Raw genomic sequence first — 19,356 nt, 5'->3', positions numbered from 1 at the left:
TAGATTTATGGCATCGATTGAGATTTACTCTTGGATTGAGACTCGGACACTCAAGACTGTTTCTGTTAAAAGCAGCTATTTTTATTACAACGGTACATGTATATACAGCAAAAGGCACAGTAGAAATACAGGTATGTAAGGTAGGCGGGTGCAGTCTGTGTGGGGTGTTTGGTGCTGGTTGGAAGTTTAGAAGCACTTCCTGTGGACGATGGAGGGGCCTGCCTCATCGTACTCCTGCTTGCTGATCCACATCTGCTGGAAGGTGGACAGGGAGGCCAGGATGGAGCCACCGATCCAGACGGAGTATTTCCTCTCAGGGGGAGCGATGATCTAGAAAAAAAAAAGAGCAGAGGTTGGTACAAGAACTTTTTTTTGGGAAAAATAATGAACTTGAGCATCTGGAGTAATGCACAGGATGCTGGCCAATAAGGGCTCACCTTGATCTTCATGGTGCTGGGGGCCAGGGCGGTGATCTCCTTCTGCATACGGTCAGCAATACCGGGGTACATGGTGGTACCACCGGACAGCACGTTGTTGGCGTACAGGTCCTTACGGATATCAATGTCGCACTTCATGATGCTGTTGTATGCAGTCTCATGGATACCAGCAGACTCCATACCTGTGCAGGTGAGAGATGAGAGGTTCTTATTTAGCTAACAGTGAAATACATGCTATTACAAAAATAATGCTGAAATAAAAATAATACAGAGATTTTTTTTTTCATAAATCAAATGTGTTGCTTTACAATAAAACAAGGACTTAAATTAAATCATACATGTAAAAGCTAATTTGATATAAAAAATACTGCCCCCTACTGGCTATAATAGGTATATTTATTTTTTCACAATATAGTTATATGCAGCTATAAGGCTATGATAGTGTTTAATCATACATGTTTTTTCACGTGTACCATACATTGTTTGTTATATCACAATTCTAGTTTTTGAAAAATACATTAAAATACACTTATATGTGTAAAAAAAACAAGTAAAATCTGTAATTTATTTAAAGTTTGTATACTGAATATTGTTTAATAATAGTAGGATTTAAAGTAAAGTGTAACCTTAAAAATAAAAATAAAATATAGGTAACTGCATTTAACAACATAGGAGTCGTTTGTTAATATTTTTTTTTTTACTTTTGATTTATTTTATTATCATTTATCCAACAAGTATGTCTACGACTACTACTTTTTAATAGCTCATATGATGTAGTAGCCTAATAAGTTTTTTAATAGATAAATATTATTTTTGCATTTTTCTAAAACTGTAATTTTCTGAAACATTCTGTGTTAATTTAAACCAAAAATCTTCTGTCTTTGGTCACAAGGTGGAGGAAACTTTCATCAACTATTCCAAACTGAATCAGATATAAAACACGCCTGTCACTATGTGTTAACAGGCTGGTAACTGTATCTGCTGACTCACCGATGAAGGAGGGCTGGAACAGAGTCTCGGGGCAGCGGAAACGCTCGTTGCCGATGGTGATGACCTGACCGTCGGGCAGCTCGTAGCTCTTCTCCAGAGAGGAGGAGGAGGCAGCGGTGGCCATCTCGTTCTCGAAGTCCAGAGCAACGTAGCACAGCTTCTCCTTGATGTCACGCACGATCTCACGCTCAGCTGGCGGGAAGAAAACACGCAGATTACTTTACCAGTTCAACAACACTGATGAATAAAAAACATCAACACCTCTTTGTGTTACATATTTAAAACCATGAATTTGATCAATATGAATTAAAAGACACTCAATAAATGACCTTTTCATTTCATCAATCCATCTTAAAGCTGTTTATTTATTTACAAATAGGCTGCTTTAATCAACTTTTATACAGGTGACAAAATATACCATATTCAGTACCAGTTGTCTATGTCTTAGAAAATATTAATGTATTGTTTGTTATCTTTATCCTATAATAAGATGTTAACAAGCTGAAGCGCAGTATTAGGCTACTATGTAATGGACATTACTTACTATATTTTACAAGACAAATAATTTGACGCCTTTTGACCAATTTGAGACAAATAATGGAGAAAAAAAAATACAAAAATTGGAAGTAAGCCAGACTTAACTATTTGCTTAGCTTAGGTGTATTTTGTGAGAATATGAATTTTTAAAACTATAAAAAAAAAATCTTTATGATTTCTCGAGGAAATTACAATTTTACTCAATGAAAAAATAAAGTGAGTTGCTGCTCGCTGCTTTTAAAAAGAAAAATCAGTGGGTAGCCTAATGCTATGCTAGCTAATGCTTTCAAACCTTAGCTTGATAGCTCATGGATATCAGGGTTCTTACATGATAACCCTTTTGTCTTTTTGTGCTAATACCAGGTTAAGTGAGTTTATTATCCAATATCGATATCATGAATATTAGTCCTAACTCAAAACATTTACTTTAAACAGTAATCTGAATATAAATAATGGTGTGATTGTATTAAGAGTGATATACTATGATTGTTTCAAGTTTGTGCATTTTTACATTATTAAAGACTTTTACCTATAACAAAGTATTTTTAAGTTTAGTATCATTCCTTTAACTATACGTAAAGGATCTAAGCGCTTCCCACCACTACCTGTTGGTGTCACCGGTTTCTAGAGCGGCTATCCTGAGAAGCTCAAGTTAACTAGTTTAACTTTTAATGATTGTAAATGAAATTCCCCTGGGTGCATTAACACCTCTGTCCTCTTATGAGTCATCCAGTCAGTGGCTTGTGCCTTCTTACCAGTTGTGACGAAGGAGTAGCCACGCTCAGTCAGGATCTTCATCAGGTAGTCAGTCAGGTCGCGACCGGCCAGATCCAGACGCATGATGGCGTGGGGCAGAGCGTAACCCTCATAGATGGGCACGTTGTGGGTCACACCGTCACCAGAGTCCAGCACAATACCTTTACAAAGACAGTTTGTAAGAAAACAGAATGCTTTTTTGATTGACGGAGAGTTTAGGTCCTCGGTAGAGACTCACCGGTGGTACGACCGGAGGCGTACAGGGACAGCACAGCCTGAATAGCCACGTACATGGCTGGGACGTTGAAGGTCTCAAACATGATCTGGGTCATCTTCTCCCTGTTGGCTTTGGGGTTAAGAGGGGCCTCAGTGAGCAGGGTGGGGTGCTCCTCTGGGGCCACGCGGAGCTCGTTGTAGAAGGTGTGGTGCCAGATCTGTGATGCAGGAACAGCGAGGAGTATGTCAGTGACGCAATAACTGGACCTGACCGTTGCTAAATCTTTGAGGTTTTTCTGTTTGTCTTCATGTCCTAGAGTCTCACCTTCTCCATGTCGTCCCAGTTGGTGATGATGCCGTGCTCGATGGGGTACTTCAGAGTCAGGATACCCCTCTTGCTCTGGGCCTCGTCTCCCACGTAGCTGTCCTTCTGACCCATACCCACCATCACGCCCTGAGAGAGAAGACAACACGTCAGAAATATCCGGAGCGAGAAAAGTCAAATCCCGTGATAAATGTTTTATTCAGATTCTATGTCCCTTCTCTCGATCCCTACCTGGTGACGGGGGCGTCCGACGATGGAGGGGAAGACGGCGCGGGGGGCGTCATCACCGGCAAACCCAGCCTTGACCAGGCCAGAGCCATTGTCGCACACGAGGGCGGTGGTCTCGTCGTCGTCACACATGTTTGGTCTTTACTTGGCTGGCCTTCTGTACAAGACGGAGCATGGAAACGCAGGTTAAAGATCGGCTTTTGACATCTTTAAGAATAGAAATATTTTCTCTTTGATCATGTTGATATCAAAACACTTATAAAAAAGTATTTGCAAAGCTTCAGTTTAATTAAGCTAACATACTGTAGGCATGACATATTATCCTTATTGCATTGAAATGTTTAATGAATCAATTAAAATCTGAGCTATGCAATTCAGAGAAACAATACAACACCATGTTAAGTATGAAGACACCTCTGAGTGCTCTAATCTCCTCAGCTGCCTCGAAAGCCAAAACAGGACATGGCTGGACTCCCAACACACACACACACACACACACACACACTCACAGATCTATTTTCAGCCTCGGGACCCTTGTCACCCTGCCCCCCCCCCCTTCACCCCCTTTACAGCCCCCTCTCTGTTTCTCATCGTTAAGCCGGGTGCCAGTTAACAGCTGAGGCGGTGTGGCAAGTGGCAGCGGGGGCTTCAGTCTATCCTCAGCTGTCGCCACACACATAGTGGATCCCTCTGTGTGTGTGAGGCCAGAACATGTGCTGTGATCCTTCCAGGATCTTTGGTCTGCATCCAGAGTGACAGCATCCCCCTTTCATCATGCAGACCTTCACAATCAAAGCTACACCTGTACGTTCGGTTCACATGGCTGCTGAAGCAGTGTATGTAATGTTTCATAAACATGATCCTCATGAAGCAGTGAGTGTGACGATGCTGATAAAGTGTCACACAGTTTAATCAATACTCTAATATAGCCACCAATTAAGTTACTACTGAAGCTTCCTGGAAAATCAAGCCTGACGGGAATCTGTCCTACAAGACTGATTTGTTTGAATATTGTTTATTTATGTTGTGCATTTAACAATGAATGCTATTAATTGTGAAGATGAGTTTAGCTTGAATGTGACCATAGAAGAAGAAGTTTGTTCAAATTTGAGCTTCTAGGAAACACATTCTTCATTTTATTCAATTCAACACATGTGGATAACTACACATAATGATTTAGGTACAAAGTTTAAATGACTTGATTTAAAGGATAAATTACTGCTGTGTTAATCGCCGTATGTTTGCATGCATATAAACAGTGATCAATGCAGGAATAAACATTAAATCAGGTTTATAATTTCATTCAGTCGGGTAAGGCTGGATGAAATTAAACTCTTTTTTTTTTTAAGTGATCTTGGAGATAAAATTTGTTCATTGAGGGATTTAAGCTTCCCAAAACAACTCGTCTTCAGAGGGCGTTAATCCCATAATAATTTGATGCAACCCACTTTTGTTTGGTGCATTTTTCACTTGTCAATTGAACAATGTATTTAAGATCTGAGCCTAACAAAGTATATATTTTTAAAGTGTTAAGTTTTTCAGGTTGTCATCTAACCTGATTTAGATCCTCCTGCCTGTCACTCCACAGTCAGCATCCCATCCCTGCATCCTCAAACTCCGAGTGTGTCCTAGTGACCACACTTTTGTTTTTTTGCAACACTGTGCTCACCAATGTGTTTCTTTTCTTCTTCCCTCTCACTTCTCACTACTACTCTCATCTCTCATCCATCCCTCGACAAGCCCATCATCAACTCTCTGACATATTAAAGAACTCATAACTGCGTTAAATGAATCCATATTCTGGCAGTAAAATGTCCCATAGCAGCGTCTGCTCATCCTCCCTCATCCCAACAGTTTAAGTATGAAAAGCAAAGGGACTCACCAAGTTGTTATCACAAGACTGGAGTTTCCACTGGGACAAAGGGGCGAGGGTGTGAGGGGTTCCTTAAATACTTCCTAGTATGCTGCGGCCGGGGGGCTAAGGGGGCGGGCCCAGGAGTTCACACAAGCCCAAATTAAGTGCTGCTTAGCGAAATGGTTCAGTAAAGTGGATCCTGTGTCAAGAGATGCTGCTTTGGATGTGAAAGGAAAGTGACAGAGTGAAGAAGCAGTTGTGGGAAATATGAGGAAGACTTTTGTTTGGATGGGGAATGACAGGATGATAGAGGGAAACGTGAATGTGATATGATATTTGTGATGTGGTTTCCAGTCTGACTTGAGGAGCTTCAAGATATCCTCAAAGCATTATTATGCACATCAGAGAGTTTAAAGCTCCTGTGAGGGGTTTTCAGCGCGTTATAAAACAGACTGAAATGAATATTGATGCCTCGTTATGACCTACAAAAGCAAACAAGACCATCATCATAAACACAGAACATTTCTCTAAAGTTATTTTTAAAGCCTGCAAACGGCTGCAGCGGAGTAAGTGTCTGACAAAGTAATAAACAACTTTGATTTCAAAGCCAAAGACTCACAATGAGCCACATGTTTGACTGTTATAAGACGGCAGGGGGAGATTGTTTTCTCTAAAAAACAAATACTCACACTTGTACAGGACAAAAATCAGCAAAGAGACATGAAGTAGATCTTTGTCCACAGGGGGCGCCAAAACTGACACGGACCCAAATGTCCTCATAGGAGCTTTAAAAATAATAATGACTAACTTTATTTTATGAGGAAATAAAACTGACAGCTCATACTATCATCATGTTTTGAAATTAAATGTGTTTTTATTTGACAAAAATTCGAGTTTTTTTCAAACACATTAAACATAAACAGACGAATCCCTATTATTAAATTTCAGAATAAAGCGCGTTGAAGGGACTTTAAAGGGAATAATACTTGAAAAAATAATGTTAGTGGTGCATATTATTTGGCTAGTATTGTGTTTTAGGTGTCAAATTAATTGTCTATTTCTACTATTTATATCAAGTTTTGGCCTTAAAATTCAACGAAAGGCAGAAAGATAATCACTTGGATAAGCTCCTCATGCATTGCAGCGTCTTTCTCCCACTCATACTTTGTGGCGCTGCCTTTGAGGTCTCTTAGGATGTGCTAATATGACTAAGCTCCGACAGGGCAGTGGGGATGTGGGTGATCAGAGGGGGCTAAAGTAACCTGAGATCTTCTGTCGGTTTAGGAGCCGTCTAAGGGGACCTGCTTGTGAGAGTTTGCCAGAGTCGTGGCATCTGTGAGGAGGGAAGAGAGAAAGAGAAGGAGGGGGGCTGAAAACATGCCAGACAGCTGACGAAGAGGCAATAATGTAAGAGAGGGGGGGTTCAGAGGAGGAAACTAAGGCCAGAGCCCAGACCCCCAGCAGACGACAGATTCCTGGGACAGCCTGTGCTGGGAGCGACGAGAGCCGGTTCTGAGCTCTGATTGGCTCCAGTGTCTCCTTATAGGGGAATGGAGTGTAACAGGTGTCAGTGGCTGCATGTCGGCTTGAGCTCGGGCTCCTTATTCGTCACCTCATTCAGATCCCACACAGCCTGCGTCCCCATGCTGGAGCCCTATCAGGCCAATGTGAGAGCAGTAAGAATGTAAATACCCCCCACACCATCAACAAGCTGAAATATTCCATTTGTAGCCATGTGGTGTAATGCACCTCAGAGAGAGACGCTACTAACCTACTTGTCTATTTCTATTCCAGAGCTTTACATAACAAAGCCCTGACATATCATCACATTGTGAATGTTTGCCAGCTGATGACTTTTCACCAAATTTGAAGGTGAATTTTCTAAAGGGTTTGTGAAGAGGGTCGTGTTTAAACTCAACAGGACATTAAAAATGGAGATCAAATATTCACTTCATTTTCTAATTGGAGGGAGGAAGTTGAAAATCCTCATGAATTAGACGCTTGAATTTAAGGCTTTTTTTCAATTAAAGTCATCACTTTCAATTTTCAAAAAAGATTAATTTTGTATGAGTATATATTGCTCTCTTTGTAAAAGCACAATGGGCCAGAATCCATCCAATCCAATACAAACATTTTTATAATTGACATAAAAAAAAACCTAGACTAATTTCAACAGAACAGGACTTTCAGAATCAGTTGTTTTTTAAGGATCTGAAGCTTAACAAGACGGAAATTACATCATAAAAACACAACTACAATAAAGGTAAACAAACACCCTGCTTTCCAAATAAAACTGAAAGAAAAAAGCTAAATAGGCATAGAAGAACTTAAAGTACAAAAAGAAAACCTGCTGTCAGCATTCATCTGATGTAAGTGGATCTTTATTCATTATTGCATTTCCAAACTTTAAAAACAGTACAGTCCAGAGACCTACGATGAGATAACATTTGTTATGATACAAAGAGAAAGTAAGCGATTGGTATACTTGATATTTATTATACTGCAACATGTTTTATAAACCTGAGACATACATTAAATCATGAATATTGATTTTAAACATATGTAGTGGAATCAAAAATAAATTTTCTCTATAAATGGTAGCATGAACGGGAAACGCTTTAGTAAAACACAAGCACAGGCAAAGCTAATACAACTAGCTTTAGTAATACAAGTACCTTAAAACTTAGTGTACTTAGTGTGGGATCTTTTACCCTATAATGCAGCTCATAAATATTTTGTCACAATCGCTCCTGTTTCGTTTGGAAACTGTGCACACACACAGGAAAAATAATGCATGGGCACAAGATTATGGTCCATTTGTTCATGAAATATGGTTACAATCCCTTTTTCCACTGATGGACAGTTTGGTAAACATAAACTGTTTAGCAGGATGTGTTAAAGAAGGAGATTGCTATCAAGTAACCATTCAAGCAAGCCATTCTTAATCTGGCTTTATTTTCAATGAGGTCAAAAGTAAAATGTAAATACTGTTTGCAAAAAATGTTATCCTTACTCCACTTTGCATATGTTTAATGAGAACTGTAATGCTTGAAGCACATTGCGTTTATGATTGGAAATAAAGAACATATAACTAAGAGTTAAGAAAACCATTAGGAGCAGAGTAAATCATCTAAATGTAACTAGCAGCTTGAATGTGGTTCTCAATGACTTGATGTATAATTGTCAAATTTAACTCCTGACTTATAAACGTGTTTCACTTAGTTTTTGTCTAGTGGAGATTGTATCTTCTGTAAGGGAACCACAGACTCACGTCTTGAGCAAAAAGTAGGAAGCAGAGACATCAGGATAGTTTTTGGATATAACCCGGAGCTGTGTTTTGTCAACAGCTCCCTTCATGTCAGGAAGCACTTTTTGGCAGAGTCCTGTCTTTATCACTCGGGCTGTATCAGGATAAGGCAGATTGGTCTTAAATGGGTCACAGTTTTGAGGCACATTTGTCCTTATAAGGGCATGTAGGAAGCACACAGGTTGTCTACTCCTGACAGCTGCCCCCTCTGCACTCTCCCCCCCCCCACCCCCCACACACACCTCCTCCCCAACACACACATGCACACTTAAGCAGCTGTTTGCAGCAATTGCGTCTCAACAGCCAGTCCTGCTCCAACAGTGGTTTGTTTACTATTTACAAAACTATTTCAAATGAGCTATTTAAACCACAAAAAGAGCACATGGTGAAATGATGCTTGCATATTCTTTGTATTTTTGTCATTTTGTGTAAAGACTGCACACAGAGGAACTATTTTTCTTTTTTTTTCTGAAGGACCCTTGAATGCAACTTTGTCCTAAAATGAAATAAATAAATAATAAAATAAAACAGTTGTTTTTGAGGTAGGTTTACATACTTTCAAATTGTATAGTCGTCCAATTTGTTAGAATGGAATTGAATTAATATTTGGTTTACAAATACATGTAAGAGTTTTATTTCCCACAAACATAAGTAACTCAATTTAAGTTAAAACGTCTTAAAAATGTTATTTAGTATAGCCAGATAACTGTCTGATACTGGTAGTATGGTTCCAGACTTAATTACAGATTTTGTCGCTGCAGAGGAGAACTTGTCATAAACAAGTCCCTGACAATGAGCATGTATTACAGTTCTTGGCACCAACAGGCGTTATTGTGGCATGCCACATGCCTGCTGGAAACAGCTGAGGGCTCAGCAGAGTTTGACAAACTGCATTCTGGTTGACATGTTCATCAACACAATCACACCTGTAGCTGTTATGTTACTGTAAATCAAATCACATGAGGTGGAGACAGACAATATGAAGAATGTCACAGTAGATTCAGTTTTATCATTCTGTATGACAGAAGCTCCTTTATTGTGACCAGCAATGATGTTCATATTTAAGAAATGTGAATTGTGTTCACCTGAAACAAGTGACTTTATGAACCCTCATTGAAGCAAAAACAGGAACACATCATTGACGTGTCATCACCACTTCTATCAATATTTGAAACTTAAAAAACAGGTTACATCAAGAAGTAAGCTCGTAACATTTGCAATTATTTGTAGTTTCACTTTTTACTTACTTGCTTTAAGACAAAAATATAAAAGCAGAGAGAGTGAAACAAACATTGAAGATGCAAGCTGAGCAGTTTAACAGTGAGCTGAGACTCGCTGCAAAGCACACTTAAGGATACAGTTAATTTACATGGAAATACTTCATGGTTAACCATACAAGAAACACACCTTTTCATTGTCACAGTTTTTGTATTAGAATTTGATACTTTGGAAGTACACTTATCTCTTAAGGATCCTTGAAGTTGTTTTAAGAATTGTAACCAAGAAATGTACTCAGTGAGACAAATTAACATGATGGTGGAAAGACAATTTAATGGAGTCCGTTTTTCTGTAATTTGGCTGTTGGCATGGCAGGCAGACACTGTGTGCCAACATAATCTAATTCTGATAAGCTACTATTGGACAATAATGTGGGCAAATGTCCTGGATCAGGATGAAAATTAGGATTTTAAGTAATTGATTGTTAAATAAAAATGCGTTCCTTTTTTGGTATACATCTCATAATTTCATGATGTATCAGTTTATCTTAGCTCTATGTAGAAAACCAAGCTGATTACTTTAAATATAGAGGTTTACTATACATGGCCAGAAACAACCAATCATCCATGAGTGGGTTCCTTCAGTATCTCTGTGCTTTGAATACATGACAGGGTGTGCTACACTGAGTGCTGAGACCTGTGTAGAGCAGACACCATCAAGCACCGCCACCAGTTTCACAGATAATGTCAGCTCTATAAATAAATGGGGTGCTCTGAAAGTTTCCATGTCAGCGCTCTATTGTCCCGCGCTGTGAGGAGATCTACAGATCCACTGGCTTGTGTGGCTTATGCTCGTGTGTGCTTGAGTTGATGGGGAACTGCATGGGGGGTTATACATTGGCAGTATACAGGATACAACAGCCCCATTAAAATAATACTATGACATATAGTCCAAAGTTATGATACAGATCAGAACTTATCAGTATGTGTATCATGGGAATTGGTAGATTTATCAATATATATGTAGATTTTGATTATCAAAAATGATTTTCTCTTGAAAGCCGGCTCAAATATTTCATCAATGGAAACACAGGTTTCAAAAGAACAACCCTGTCTCTTATCATTACTACAACATGAGGAAAATTAAACGAACCTTAGAGAAATGAATGGTAAAAAATGTATTATTTGGACAGTCTTATTGTCTTAGTCTCATTTGGACATAAAACAACAGTAAAATGTAAAAACAGCACAATGGCGGTGCAAATGTAGACAGAAAAAAAAGTCCCCATGGTGTGAAGTTCTCAAGGAACTCCGTAGTGAATGGTTCCTCTTCATAAAGGCCCCAGAACTGTTTGGTCCAAAAAAACTCAAATAACAGTCATTTAGAAAAAAGTTCTGAATAAATAGAAATTATTGACATATTTTCTGTTGGTATCTAACAAAAGAGAATAAAAATAGCATTCTTAATCAATTTTAAAAAGCTTAGAAATAGAGTTGAGCAAAGAACTTGTGAATATAATATATATATATTATATTTAATATTTTGACAATAAAATAAATTGGTTTACAATAGCACTTTTTCTTTGTATCAGAGGACAGTTCTTGTGAAGGAACGTCCAAACTCTACGTAACACACATGAAGCATTTCATTGGCTGATTCGCCATAGCAACTGGAAGTGAGTCCATAGCAACGGACGGATAAGTGGAAAGTTTAAGGAAGCGTTGACGCTAATTTTACAAGTCTAGATTCTTAAGAAGTTTAGTTTCTTTTTTTTTTTTTTTTTTATGTTTGTAAGTTAAGGTGTAAATATGGAGTCAAAAAAGCAACAGTCTTTGCCCACACGCGTTTTTATCAACGACGTCGACAGGTATTCCTCCAAACACATCGCTAAGGTAATGTTACATTAAAAAGTGACCACTAACATGAAAGACGACGGCGCTAGTTTACGTTGTTTTTGTGATGTGTGATGGTTCTTACAGTTTCTAGCGACGTTTGTGGCCGGAGAGAGCTCTGAAGAAGCAGAGACAGAGGACACTTCAGCTTCCCCTGGAGGTGAACCTGCTTTCCAAGTAGTGGGAACTGTATCTGCTTCCGCCAAAGAGGCAAAAGAAAGCTTTCTACTTGAACAATATGAGGTGAGGTGGGCATTAAACAGGTAATAGTTTAACCAGGATTTCACTTTAGTGTAATTCATAAAGGAGAGATTTTATGTGTCCCTTCATTACAAATATTGGACAGCTGAAGTGGCTTATCAGATACACTTTTTTTTGTACACAAAACATAAAAAGTTGTACCTTTGTGGCTTTAAATGGTGATTAATTGAATTTGCTGAAAATAATTTTCCATATTTCGATTATGAGTTACTCATTTTTATGCAACTATGCCAATATTTGATGGTTCCAGTCAGGTACTAAAATGTGAGGATTTGCTGCTTTTCTTTGTCTCTTTGTTGGATAGTAAAGGTTATGTGGGTTTGAATGTAAGTTGACAACAATAGTGAATTGGAAGAGCCACTTTGGGCTCTGAAAAAGGTATTGATAACCTTTTTTTTCCACTTTTGTTGCATATTTTAGACCAAAAAAATTGTTGAATAATCGTAAATACACACTTCAGATGAATCTATTCTGAGAACTCTATTTAGTTGACCCTGAAAAAAAAAAAATTCAAATAAATGATATGTACTTCTGGATGATTTGGATGAATTGGGGTGGCAGTAGCTCAGTCCGTAGGGACCTTGGGGTCGCCGGCTTAAGTCCCAGTGCGGAGCATAATATGGAAAGTTGGTCTGGTAGCTGAAGATTTGCACTTCCTGAGTACTGAGGTGCACTTGAGCAAGGCACAGAACCCCCAACTGCTCTGGTGTGTGTCCACAGGTCCTGTTAGTGCATGTGTGTGAGAAGCATGTCTCTAAAATAACAGAGTGTAAACCAGAATTTCCCTCAGGGGATTAATAAAGAATATTTAAAAAATTATGCAAATTGCAATCTGTGTAACTGGGTTCATAATTTCTCTTGGTAGTCACCAACTCGGGATGAGCTTCTGGAGCGCATGTTGGAGTGTGATGTTGTGGTATACAATATCTCAGAAACTGCTTCTCAACAGCAGGTTGAAGAAGCATCATGGGCGCTCACAGGTACGGCAAAATGTGCTCCTATTGGGTGGACCGGCTTACAGTAAACAATGGTTTCTTGCTGTTTTTGTTTATCATTCCTGTTCTTCTACTAACAGCTCTTCAAGCTGAGATGGAGAACTTCAAGTCTCAGAAACTGTTCATCTTAGTGTCAACTGTGATGACATGGGCCATGACCAAGCCGCAGAATCCGGTAAAACCATCATCATCATGTACCGCAACTAATGTTGTAAAACACAAGAAGAGTAAATATAATATTTCTCTTCAGGATGAGACAGACGTCGTGCTATCAGAGGAAGAGTACATTAGAAGAAGACCACATATCAGTTTCAGACACCACCATAATCTGGAGAAACTTGTGCTGAAACTGCATGGAGGTGTAAGTACTAGTCTGGATGAAAAAGTTCGATAAACACAAATTGCCTGTAGAAATGATGCATTCTGTTGCATTTTCTAATCTTACAGAAAAAGTCACAACTTAAGGGCTATGTTGTAGCCTCTGGTCTTCAGTATGGAAAGGGAGAGAATCTTTTTCACTACTTCTTCAAGGTAACTATAAAATGAATAGTATACACTGTGTTTCTGTGAATACTGCCGTGCCTGTTTTGCGTCTTAATATTTTCCCTGTGATGTTTTATTTGTGAACAGGTGTCTTGGTTGATGCAGTTCCCAAAAGTTCCTGTTTTTGGACAGGGAACAAACCACATCCCCATGATCCACGTAAACGACCTCGGAGGGTGATTTGAAGCAACTTGACTTGAACATATTTCCTGTTGTGATTTTCTTTAGATAATAACATTAGGGCTGAACTGTTTCTTTTTTTTATTTCTTTAGAGTGATTCAAAACATCATAGAGGTCAAGCCAAAGTTAAAGTCAAAGTACATACTGGCTGTTGATGACTCCAAGAACACTTTGGAGGAAATTGTAAAGGTAATCTATTCATAAACAAGAGTTTAGTTTTGCATTCAAGTAAAATGGATATGAAGCATGTAGTGAGACACCATTCTAAAATATTCAAGTGACCCAAGACTGACTGCTGTAAACCCCTCTATCCATCGTTGTTGCATGATTTATTTTTTCCACGTTTGTGAACTTCAAAGTCAAAATACAAAAAAACAACATGAACACATGGTTCTGTTAATGACTCTTATTCCTTCAGATGATAAGTTATACACTTGGTTCAGGAGATGTAAACATACTACCCCAAGAAGAGGCCATCACCATGAAGGCTTTCCAGGTAAACAGGCTGTTTTATTTTTCCTATGAACACATTTAGTCCAGATTATTGGTCAGTATGGATGTTCAAGTTTTGCCCTGTTCTCTTTTTTTTTCTTACTTAATCAGATAATTTATTAACTTATTTATTATATATTAAGCAACTAAATCTATAGCTGAGGAGACTTTATTTTGTTTTTTGTTTTTTAATAAGACCCAGTTCAAAGTATACATGTATTTAAAATAAAGACTCACCAGGTACATTGTCTGACTGTGTGCTGTCACTCATTATTTAAAAAATACATTATCATTTGATAAAATAATAAGTAGACTAAATGTAAAGTACATTCAAATGCCAAACTACAAATACAGCAAATTCACTGAAGTGGAAAGATTGTTTGCCCTCTACATCACTTCAAAATATTTTTTCTTTCAGTATATATTCAATATAAAAGTTATTCAGACCTGTTGAGTTTCCCCTCGTTTCAGCCTGAAGAATTACAGTTCCTAAGTATCGACCTGCGTCTGGATACTTTAATGATCAAAGACATCTTCATCCTCAACTGGACGTCCGAGGCCGGGATGGTTGAAAACATGAGGAGCATTGTGAGGGAATACAAAGACACCAGGCAGCTACTTGTGAGTGTTTCATGTTACAACGTTTAACGACAGATACTGATATACACAGGAAAACTGAATGAGCAGGAGTTTCAATATTTTCTGTTTTTTGTTTTAAGATGTAAATGTATTTCAAAAAACGTTTATCTAGTCTACAGTTAGCCTGGATTCAGTTTGTTTGTAAAGTCATCCACAACAATACAAACACTTTAAAGGGGTAAAAGCTCCTTTAATTCTAGATTTAATAAATATGCTATTGTTTCTTTTCTACATTATTTCTTTAGCCAATCAGAATGTGTATAGTTGGCCCTCCGGCTGTGGGTAAAACCACTGTGGCAGAGAAGCTGTGCAGTCATTACCAAATCCACCACATCACGATCAAAGAGGTCATCGAGGAGAAGATCACACAACTGGTCAGTTTCCTTTTCCTCTCACTGCTGTCATGTAAATAAAGGGAATATACTGCCCTCTTGTGGAAGGTATTGAGACAGAGCTGTACAACGCTGCAATTTGGAGCTCTTCTTGACAACATACTCTTTACTAACTTTCCATTTCTTTCTTGTTTTCCCCAGAAGGAGACGGTGGATAGTGATGACACTGACCTCGTCAGTGAAGAGGTTTCAGCTGCTGCACAGAAACAACTGGAAACGTTGAACAAGAGCATGGAAATGAATGCAGGTTAGTTGAACAACCACAGTATTTGAGAGAATTACCATCTTTCAAACCCAGACAGCTTTATCCTAGACATATTTTAGAGTATCAGTATTTTAAAGGTTTTGATTGGACTGCATTGGTCTTTGTATTGCTTCATTTTAGTACTCATAATGAGAAAGAGGGACATTATTACTCCATAACCTGTCCAGAAAAAGTTCTTGTGTTTAGTCTGTTGTACGAGTGGGACCTTAAGAAAGTCAGAAATGTAAAAGTCAAAGGAACTCAAAATCAACCTGAGCCAAGGTTTTTGCACATTTTAAAAGTTTATTTTCTCTGGAATTCTTGAATGTAATGTTTCTGTTGTTGGATTTTGATGCGTCATTGATGCATAAAGTCTTTTATATCGTCCCTCAAGGTCAAAATGTGTGTGTTGCTTCACTAGGTCGTCTAGCTGATCGTCTAGTTTTTGACATATTGGAAGAAAAGCTGCATTCAAAACCATGCAGCAACCAAGGCTTCATTCTCGATGGCTTCCCAAAGACGTACGAGCAGGCCAGGACAATTTTCACTGGTAGGTTTCATCCATTGATGTAATAACTGTGTCATGTTTGTGAGTATTGTTTAAACTAATGTGAATATTGTGTTTTTATACTCAGAAGAGGCCACAGAGAATGAGGATGTGTCCCTCAAAGCACCTGTGTACAACAAGCAGATTACTCCAGGTTGGTTGTATTGCTCTCAAGAGGTTTGACATATGCGGTCCAGTTCTATTAAAACAGGAAATGAAACTGACGATCCCATTTTCTTGTCCTTCTTGTTTTGTTTTTATCAGAGCATGTTTTTGCGCTAAATGCCTCGGATGATTTCCTGAAAGAACGAGCTCAGGGGCTTCCACAGAGTGTGGCAGAGGAACTGGGCTACACGCAGGAGGAGTTCACAGCTCGCCTGAGGAGCAACAGAGAGCGCAGCACCGCTGAAGAAACCCTGCTGGACTACTTTGATGAGATTGAGATTCATCCAGAACATATTGGTAACAAAGCCACAGAGCGACGCGATGTAGCAAAACGATTCAGGAGTAGTTAAGTAACATAAAGCAATAAATATTTAGGCAACATCACACGAGAGGGAGTGATGCTGTACTGTACAACATCACACCCTCAAGTGTGGTATAGCTTTTATTTAAAAGTTCTACGACCAGCAATTAGAAGAAAACCGCCTGTAGGAGTTGCTGAAACACTTTACGTTTCTTTTCACTAAGTATGACTCGTTCCTCTCCAGAGGTCACTACAGGTGATCCGGAGTACACGGGTGTTATGAAGAAGATCATTAAGATGGTGGGGGCTCCTAAGAACTACGGCCTGAGTCCAGAGGAGCAGGAGGTGGAGAGCAGACATAAAGAAGAGGGGAGGAGGCTGAAGCTGGCGGCTGAGGCTGCTGAGAAGAAACGCAGGAATGAAGCTGCTCTGGCTGCGATGGCTGCTCAGTATGAGGAGTGGGTAAGAGTTGGATGAAGCAAAACCAGACTTTAATGAGGATACATAGAGTAATCAGAAAAAAAACAAATGTTTCAGACTCAACTTTCTGACCTGTAAACATTAACAAGTATGTGTGTGGTTTATTAGCAAAACAATTTGTCAGAAGTGAGGAGACAGGAGGAGGAGCTGCTGGAAGCTCGCTGTCTCCCTCTGAGGAACTATCTGATGAAGTACGTGATGCCTTCGCTCTCTGAGGCCATGTTGGAGTGCAGCAGGATCAAACCAGAGGACCCTGTTGACTTTTTGGTATTTACACCGTAGAACTTCTGTAGTTAACATGAATGCCTTCTATAAACAAGAGTTACATTTTTACATGTTCTGTTCTTTTCTCCTGCAGGCTGAACATCTGTTAAGCAACAACAACCAAGAAGAACAACACTAAGGAAGTAATGAACCACGTGTTATTTCAGGGTTTGAATGTGTGAGTTTTTAACAAAATCGAAACGTAAACCCAAAACATTCAAATGAGCTGCCTCAGTGTTAAAGTTATCATTATAGAAATGAATCCGTCCACTTTCCCCTCGTCATGACATTCAGGCTCAGCTTTTATTTATGGTGACTTTGTTCTCAGAAGCAGATTTACATGTTTCCTAACATGCATGATAAATATAATGATGCATAGTTTCATTCACAAGTCATCAGTCATAACAAGATTTGTGATTTGTTTGTTTTTATTTGTTAAATTATTAGGTTCAGTTTCTTAACTTTACATGAAGTTAAACTATTACTTCTGCAACTATACAGTTAAATGAAGCAAGTCATTTTCAATACATTCAATGTCAATAAGTTAGTTTATTTTAAAACAATAATTCCTCTCAGCAATTGTAAATGTAAATTAATTCAAAATAAATGGGTAGTTGTCCTAGTCCCCTGCAGTATGAAGAGTTTAAATGATGAACTAGAGAGGTTAAAAAAAAAAAAGGTGACTTCCTGGAAATCTTGTGTTTGTTAAGCAAACACATGATTAAGAATCTGACCTGGCAGGCAAAACTGAAAATGTAATGTCTGTTCCTGCAGAGAGGAAATGAAAGCAAAACACCAAAAATGTCAGTGTAACATGTCTAATGGAAAAATTTAATTATACTTATGCAGAAATGTCGATAAAAAAGATCGAAATGTCAAAGTAAACCTTCAGCAAACCCACATTTGTTCTAAAAAAAAATCTGTTCCAGTCATGTGATGATGATGTATAAATATACTTGAACATTATATAACAGTTTTAATTCCATACAGCTGAACTTTTAATATTAAATATCTTCTAATATGCTTCTTTTTGTAGGTTTTGGCTCAGTGTTTGTGTGAGACTTTTAGGTTTTTAATCCAGATTTCCACTCATTACAGATCTGTGCTCTTACAGTCTCCATCTGGTGTGTGACTCAGCTCCCACTGTGCTGAAGAGTCAGCACTAACTGGAAGAAGCATGCCCAGTCTGGTCCTAATCCAGTAAAGATGTCCACACAGCAATGTTCAAAGAGACTTCCACTTCTTGCAAAACATGGATCAAGAAAAATGTGCACACATATTCATACTTTAAAAAAAAAAAATAAAGCAAACAAATATAATGATCAGAATTCTTGTCAGTTCAAATATTATCGCAAGGCATGAAATTAGAAAAAAATAATCTTCCCTCTCAACACTAGGTGGCGCAGATATCCTTTTTTAAGACTTCACTGTGACAAAACAGAAGCGCCAGTTAAAGTGTCTGTACAATAAGTGGTCATGAACATGTCACAGTTCAACTTAAAGACCAGTTCTCATGCTTCACTATAGCATTTACTGTGTTTTCATCATAAACAAAGCCAGGCTCAGAAAGAGGCCTTTGTTCTGTTATTGTAAAATTTGACATAATAAAATGTGTTTCTTCTGTTGTTGTGGACATTAAAGTCTGGGCGGTGTCTGGAGTTTTCTTTGTACTCTATTTTGTGACTGAGAAATGTTTGAATCCACAGACTAATAAGCCGCTGTCTGCAGGCTCGCTAAACGTACTATATGGAAAATAAATCATAACAGAAGCACTTCCTGTCTCAGACACTTAATGTAGAAGGTTTCACCACAGTAACCAACAAAAAAAAATGTTCCAAAGTTTTTCAGGCAAACTATTTAACTCTCCCTGTAGCTGTGAAAATGAACAAGTCTCAACTTTGCTTGAAAAACTGTATTTCCTGTTGCTGTTTAATTCATTTGAGCTTGGTTCCCTTTTCAAGTCCTCTCTGTATCTCACTCCTTGTAGGTGTGGATTGAGAGTGTGAAGACCTAGGTTTTCTACTGTAACATTATTTTTTTGTCATTGTTTTGTCCAAGTCAACACCAATCATGCCTGTGAATGAGCTGCTA

General features: G+C 38.5%; 2 protein-coding genes across 2 annotated transcripts; one reads left to right on the top strand and one right to left on the bottom strand.

Moving 5' to 3' along the window:
* Positions 1–59: 59 nt before the first annotated feature.
* Positions 60–5,499, bottom strand: actc1a (actin alpha cardiac muscle 1a). Its single transcript, XM_061051723.1, has 8 exons — positions 5,372–5,499; positions 3,493–3,646; positions 3,262–3,390; positions 2,959–3,154; positions 2,720–2,881; positions 1,428–1,619; positions 438–619; positions 60–330 (listed from the first exon to the last, which is right to left on the bottom strand). Exons 2-8 carry the CDS (start codon positions 3,619–3,621, stop codon positions 187–189), a joined length of 1,134 nt encoding a protein of 377 aa, XP_060907706.1. The 5' UTR covers positions 3,622–3,646; positions 5,372–5,499; the 3' UTR covers positions 60–186.
* Positions 5,500–11,554: 6,055 nt separating this feature from the next.
* On the top strand, positions 11,555–17,436 carry LOC132984556 (adenylate kinase 7-like). The gene is made up of 18 exons (XM_061051408.1): positions 11,555–11,761; positions 11,849–12,004; positions 12,888–13,002; positions 13,098–13,192; positions 13,268–13,378; positions 13,465–13,548; positions 13,648–13,736; positions 13,834–13,930; positions 14,160–14,237; positions 14,705–14,854; positions 15,118–15,246; positions 15,406–15,511; positions 15,930–16,058; positions 16,144–16,209; positions 16,320–16,517; positions 16,766–16,983; positions 17,110–17,268; positions 17,360–17,436. The coding sequence occupies exons 1-18, from the start codon at positions 11,678–11,680 to the stop codon at positions 17,402–17,404; spliced, it is 2,109 nt and encodes a 702-aa protein (XP_060907391.1). The 5' UTR covers positions 11,555–11,677; the 3' UTR covers positions 17,405–17,436.
* Positions 17,437–19,356: the final 1,920 nt, after the last annotated feature.

This window comes from Labrus mixtus, chromosome 12, assembly GCF_963584025.1.
Source record: "Labrus mixtus chromosome 12, fLabMix1.1, whole genome shotgun sequence".
NCBI lineage: Eukaryota > Metazoa > Chordata > Actinopteri > Labriformes > Labridae > Labrus > Labrus mixtus.
This window is presented reverse-complemented; position numbering and strand designations above follow the sequence as displayed.

Excerpts from the sequence above, each read along its gene's own strand:
- actc1a (XM_061051723.1), bottom strand. The coding sequence starts at position 3,621 with ATGTGTGACGACGACGAGACCACCGCCCTCGTGTGCGACAATGGCTCT. Across the intron at positions 2,882-2,958 it reads CGCCTCCGGTCGTACCACCG|GTATTGTGCTGGACTCTGGT; the intron begins GTGAGTCTCTAC and ends GTCTTTGTAAAG. Across the intron at positions 620-1,427 it reads GTTCCAGCCCTCCTTCATCG|GTATGGAGTCTGCTGGTATC; the intron begins GTGAGTCAGCAG and ends TCACCTGCACAG.
- LOC132984556 (XM_061051408.1), top strand. The coding sequence starts at position 11,678 with ATGGAGTCAAAAAAGCAACAGTCTTTGCCCACACGCGTTTTTATCAAC. Across the intron at positions 13,379-13,464 it reads TGCTGAAACTGCATGGAGGT|AAAAAGTCACAACTTAAGGG; the intron begins GTAAGTACTAGT and ends CTAATCTTACAG. Across the intron at positions 13,931-14,159 it reads CTTTGGAGGAAATTGTAAAG|ATGATAAGTTATACACTTGG; the intron begins GTAATCTATTCA and ends TTATTCCTTCAG.